Source organism: Gekko japonicus, unplaced genomic scaffold, assembly GCF_001447785.1.
Source record: "Gekko japonicus isolate JY-2015 unplaced genomic scaffold, Gekko_japonicus_V1.1 scaffold330, whole genome shotgun sequence".
In the NCBI taxonomy this organism is placed as follows: Eukaryota; Metazoa; Chordata; class Lepidosauria; order Squamata; family Gekkonidae; genus Gekko; species Gekko japonicus.
Window position 1 is genome coordinate 77304 of NW_015173132.1, and position 6470 is coordinate 83773.

Genomic DNA, 6470 nt, shown 5'->3' on the forward strand with positions numbered 1-6470 from the left:
GCAATCCAAAAGAGTCCAGTGGAGCCTAAGCAGTGGGTGTTGCCTTCTGACACACTCCCAGTGATGTCAGGGGGTGTGGCATATGCAAATAAGTTATGCTAATTAGTTATGCTAATGTGTGCCTACACTTCTTTTTCTACAAAATGACCCCTGGGGAAAGGGTTAGTAGAATTCTTTCATTCAGGGACACTCAGCAGTTGACCCCACCCTCTCAGTGGCTAGATGTTGAGCCGCTTTGGCCCTCGCTTGCCTTCTGTTTTCATCTTATACAGGACCTGTCTTCTTCCCTCTCTTACCTGGGCTCGGAGCTGTAGGAAGTTAAGCTTTTTGGAGTTGATCTGTTCATGTTAAGTTAAATGTAAAAGGTAAAGGTTCCCTTGCTCGAAAGCCAGTCGAATCCGACTCTAGGGTTGCGGTGCTCATCTCCGTTTCAAAGCCGAAGAGCCAGCGCTGTCCGAAGACGTTTCCGTGGTCATGTGGCCGGCATGACTAAGCACCAAGGTGCACAGAACGCTGTTACCTTCCCACTGAAGTGGTACCTATTTATCTACTTGCAATTTCTTGCTTTCAAACTGCTAGGTTGGCAGGAGCTGGAACTAGAGACGGGAGCTCACTCCGTCATGCGGCACCCGGGTCTCGAACTGCTGAACTACTGACTTTCCACAGCCTGCAGTTCAGCGTCTTAACCACTTGAGCCACTGCAGCATCCAAGTTAAATGTACCTCCGTGAATATGTCATGTTCGAGGCACTTCTATTTTTGTAAACATTTCTTTCTCTTGTTACCATTGGAGTGGGATCATCTTTGTAAAAAAAAATTGAGCAGCATTTTCCCCTTAACCGTGAAACGTGGAGGATCAGGGATAATGTGGGAAAGTTTCTGTGCTTCCAAGGCAATTGATTTTTTTTTTACATTTAACCCAATAAGAAAGTACATGGTTCAGCTTTTCAACTGAATGATAGCGCCGTTTATTGCACACTGATGTTAACTTCCACTGCTCGCCCACAACTGCTCCGCCCCCCCTCCGTACACTGGAAGCCCTTGTATTTATCATCAGCTTCGTACTAGAAGGGACCTCACGGTTTTCGGCCTGCCAAACCCTACATGGGTCACTGAGCCAACCGTTTTTAAAATGTATGTTTATTTTTAATGTGCTTTTCTCACTGAGGTGCACAGCAGATTTCGCAGTGTAAGTCAATACAGTCAACAGCGGGGGCATCCAGTAAACCGCACAACGGGGTTTGGCTTGCCGAAATTTGAAAACAAGCGGAAATCTGAATACAGAGCTGAAACAAAGCATCGTCATTTAAACGCGACATGTTAATGCAGAAATAACCTAGTAGGAGCGTACTTTGCAGCGACGGGCGGTACACAGTAGTATAGTGTACAGTCCCTATCCCTTTACCAAAGTGTCTTTCCTGAACCATATCCTGACAGTACCTCTGCAAAAAAAGAAACCCTTCTGAATGCTAGAGAAGGCAGGCAACAAACAGCAAAAGGTTTATTGAGTCACTAAAAGAGCTGCATGTGATTTGGGCACATTACATTGTCACTAATACAATTCCATGCTCGACGCTTGAAATGGTGCAAGAAGGAAGGGGAGATGAGGGAAGTGTGAGTGAGCCTTGGTGAGTTGCCACGGGTAAGTGAGGGAGCTTTGTGTTTCCCCATTCTGATTTGAACTCAGCTGTCAAAATCCGGAGCAGGAGAGCTCTAAAACGTTTTCAGAGGTTGTTGAACTCTCTGGGGCATAAGAAAGCGAAACCCGAGTTATTCCCATTTTCTCTGTCAGAATGGAAGAAGATAATCTGATCTTTCCACGTCCTTGTTGTAGAGAGGGCAGTAAAACCAGTTACATCCTATAGTTTTGGAACCGCTTCTTGTAAAGGAGTCTCGGGGGTTTCTGCTTTTTCTCCCTTGCGTGGGATACTTTGGCAGATGCTTACTTGGGAAAAATTAATTGGATAAATAGATGTGCTTTTTTAAATGAATGAAACTAAGATGACTTTTCTGTCCCTGGCTGAGAACCTTTCCTCGTAGTTTGAGGAAGGGCCCTTAGCTCAGTGCTTTAACATGTGCTGTGTGGGTGTGCAAGGTTCCGGGTTCAATTTCTAGTATCTGCAGAATCAAAGGTCTTTGGTAGCCAGGCCAGAAAGACCTGGCTGCCCAGTATCTTAGAGGATACTTCGAGTCAGAGTAAACAGTGCAAGGCTAGATGAACCAGTGATCTCACTTGGTGTATATTTGTTTTCCTTCTAGACTGCCAGTAAGATTTTGCCTTCTCACATAGCAGCCATCTCTTGTCCTAGATGTCATCGTTCATTCATTATTGTGGTTCCACAAACACAAATTTCCAGCGTTCTGGGAATCCATTTGCAAGCCCCAAATCATTGCGTTCCGTACCTTTAGTTTTCACAGAAGTGGATATCGGTGGATAACACATGCATTGTGACGGCAATCTCTTTTGCTTAATTAAACCAGAATCTCTTGCTGAAGAGGAGTCAGATGACGAGGACGATGATGAAGTTGACGATTCTGAAGTGAAAGAAGAAAATGGTGTACTGGTGCTGAACGACGCAAACTTCGATACATTTGTTGAAGGCCAAGATACCGTGCTTTTAGAATTCTATGCCCCCTGGTAAGCTTGGTATTTGCATTATTTTAAGCAAAGGTATATGGTAGGTTTCTGCCATGTATAAGCTGGCCATTGCTATAAGAAGAAGAAGAAGAGGAGGAGATTGGATTTATACACTACCCTTCACTACCCAAAGGAGTCTCAGAGCGGCTCACAAACTCCTTTCCCTTCCCCTCCCCACAACAGACACCCTGTGAGGTAGGTGGGGCTGAGAGAGCTCTGACAGAAACTGCTCTTTTTCAAGGACAGCTGTGCCGGAACTATGACTTGCCCAAGGTCATCCAGCAGGTGCAAGTGGAAGAGTCTGGAATCAAGCCCAGTTCTCCCAGATTAGAGTCTGACTCTGCACACTTAACCACTACACCAAACTGGCTCTCTCTAAAATGTTCTCACCCTCTTGTCTACAGCATGAATGCCTGTGTTTTTTTTTTTTTGTTTTTTTTAAAACCAGCATGGTATAGTGGTTAAGAGCATATCAGACTAATATCTGGGAGAGCCAGGTTCGAATCCCCGCTTGTGGATGAGCTGGGCCCAGTCACACTGAGGAATTTCACATTACCCTTTTTAACCCGTTTTGAAGCCGTTTTTGATCCGTCATGGAGTAAACCGGTATAGGGCTGCCATTTCACACATGGCTTTCCCCTTCCAGTAAAGAGCTGGATCTGAAGCAGTTTGCCATTTCAGACTGCACTGCTTTTTCCCCAGCTTTTTTTTTTGGGGGGGGGGGGGGGGAGTTCGCTTTATAGCGCTATAGCACTACAACAAAACACTCCAGCCATTCCAATGGTGTTGATATACTGCTGTTCCGTTATAGCGCTATAACGTTACCGTTTTATTTTTTTAAAAAGCCGGAGATTGCCCGCGTGGGCGAAAAACGGCGGGGGAAAGCGCATCGGGACCGGGAGAGAAAACTGAAGACTACTTGGAAGCGTTTGTCAGGTAAAACGCTTCAGCCCCGTTTCCTAAATGGGACAGAAGCGTTTGTGTCTAAAATTACAAATATATTCCGGTAGGGAACCAGTTCTAAAACGGTCCTGTCTGAAATGACAGACCAGAAACCGTTTGGGAACCGTTCCTCTTCTGGATTATATCGTCTGTCTGAAATTCCTCACTCTCTCAGCCTAACCTACATCACAGGGACGTTGTGAGGATAAAAACAGGAGAGGAGAATGATGTCAGCTGCTTTGGATCCCCACTGGGGAGAAAGGTGGGTTATAAATGAATTAAATTAATGATAGATACATTATTACGGAATCCAGCCAGTAAATCAACAGAATCACGCTGACGTTAAAAAACATACTGACTATAGCAATTAAGTAGCTAGAATAAATACAAAGGATATATAAAGATACATAAATATTACATAAAATATAGGTCAGCAGATCAGCTTAGAACTAAAATGTGATTTAGCGGGCTTTTCGAATACAGCCGCAGGCGGTACAGAATTTGGCAACAACTTTAGAGGCAGGCTGATTTTCATCTGACAGCAAATAGTTTATATAATCAGATTCCGTCATATCAGGACTTAGTTTTACAAAAGGCTCAAGATATCTGGAGCGGACCTCCTTGTACCAGGGACACCTGAGGATCATATGCAAGATAGTTTCAACCAGGGCTCTTTTTGTAGAAAAAGCCCAGCAGGAACTCATTAACATAATAGGCCACACCCAACAGCAGAAACTCATTAGCACATTAGGCCACACCCCCATGTTACCAGAAGTGTGGTCATCCAGCCACACCCACCTTTTGCTTCTTATTCTGTTTACCTTGTTTGTTGTCAAAACCCAGGGGGTTTTTTGTAGCAGGGACTCCTTTGCATGTTAGGCCACGCACCCCTAATGTAGCCAATCCGGATGGGTTTCTGCTCTTGGGTGTGGCCTATTATGCTAATGAGTTCCTGCTGGGCGTGGCCATCTCAGAAGCCAGCCGGAACTCCGTTCCTGTGCGTTCCTGCCCAAAAACAGCCCTGGTTTCAACTTCCCCTAAGCCGCATCTGCAAAGCTGTTGTGCAAAGGGAATTCCCTTGCTCCTACCCTCAAGCACTGCTGAGGGGAGCGTGGAACACCTGTCCAAAGTGAAGGCTTTTCTGTACTTACGTTCATCGAGATGGACAAGGTATGCAGAATAAGTGGCACAGTATTTAGTTTGCAAAGGCGCTAGAAAAGTTGGGTCTCTAGCCAGGTCAGACGGCCTCTCGATGTCTGTTATTCTTTCTTTCACGATTACCTTAGCCTGGTTCCAGTTTAAATAAATGAACAAACGAGATTTGCACCAGTATTTAACTATGGTCTGCACTGCGCCAGATTTTGGAGACCATCTTCGAGCCCTGGTTCCGAGGGAACCTTGGTTAGCCTTAAACCGTGGCTAACAGCGGTAGCATCGGTGCGCCTGTGGGGAAGCTGCAGGGAACTTAATATTGGTGCCTGTGGCGTCCACTTATTTGGGAGAACTGGTTTTCCCTTTAAATGTGCTCTTTGCTTTATTAAACGGGGTAGATTCGGCTGCCACCAGGAATTTAAGGATTTCCAAACCTTCTCTCTGTTCCTCTTTCTGGTAAAGTAGGCTTTTCAGGGATCTATGTGGTCCTGAGGAAGGATTGAATTCAGTTCTGGGATAACTGAAACAAAAGATGATTTATTGAACTAAGAACAAAATATGAGGTTAGTTATTCTGGAACTGTTTAGGATAAAGGGACTTGTAAATATGTTGTTCAAATGTATCACACACACAGCCTTTTTTCTTTACTTTTGTTTGTTTGACACTCAGTTCCAACATTAACAGGATTGACTTTTTCCTTTAGAGTCAGCCACTCAGGCTAAGGATCTCACACAGAACTGTAATAACCCTCACTGACTTAACTCTCCAACTGAACAATTCCAACTGACTTTCATAACTCTTTCATAACTGACACTCTCATTCACTCACACAGATTCACTTCAAAAAACCCTCCCACACTCTGTCATCCACCAGTCACAGCACATTTGTCTCTCTCAATCACTCTGCTCTGCTATCACTGTACCTCAACCAAACACTTAAAGGCACACACACACTCTTAAGGAATCATTACAGTGCCCAATGTGATGTGTCCGACCTTCGTTGAGAACAGGTGGGAGTGTATAATTTTACAGTATGGTAAAGAAGTGCAAGCGTTTGGAGGCCAGGGTTATGTTTGTACTGGGTTCTTGACACAGGACGCTTTCCGTAGTTTATATATTTATTTCAATTTCTTAACCACCCTTCCCCGCTTGCACGGGGCTCAGGGCGGTTTACAAAGACATAAAATCCAATACAATTTAGTTGTGGAGGTTTCTAGCAGGGGGATACTCACGTCTGTAGTCTTACTCCATCGGGTGCGTTCAGACGGGGCTTTTCAGCCGGCATAAACTGCACTGGTTCCAACCGGTGCAGTTTATGCCGGCTGAAACGCGATCACACTCACCTCCTGTCTGCTGATCCCATCGCTGTACGCCCGTTCACATGCAGCGGGCATCGGTGTTTTTTAAAAAAAGACCCCTCAGTTTGCACATGCGCATAGGCAGCCATTCAGAGAATGGCGAGCTTCACGCTTCACGCATGCGCAAAACACCCCATCTTACCTTTAAAGTTTAAAGGTAAAGGTTCATCTTCGGGCAGCAGGGGAGTCACCGTGATGGCATTTTCGGGCTCAACCATTCGCCTCCACAGCACGCCTGCACCAGACTGGCCCCTACACTGGCACCCCGCAGGCGGGAAGCCAGAAAGGAGCACCTGCCCTCTGCGGGCCTCCAGCCCACACACCCCCACTGCTGGAGCAGCCCCCCCCCCCATCCCTGGGCCCGGCAGCCTCCTCAGAAGCA

The 6470-nt window shown here is 45.7% G+C and overlaps 1 protein-coding gene across 1 annotated transcript in view; it reads left to right on the forward strand.

The window, feature by feature from the left end:
* Positions 1-6470, forward strand: part of PDIA4 (protein disulfide isomerase family A member 4) — a 33800-nt gene that overhangs the window by 4158 nt on the left and 23172 nt on the right. The window contains exon 2 of the mRNA XM_015422151.1: positions 2481-2637. Coding sequence (XP_015277637.1) covers positions 2481-2637 — 157 coding nt within the window. The remainder of the gene's footprint in view (positions 1-2480; positions 2638-6470) is intronic.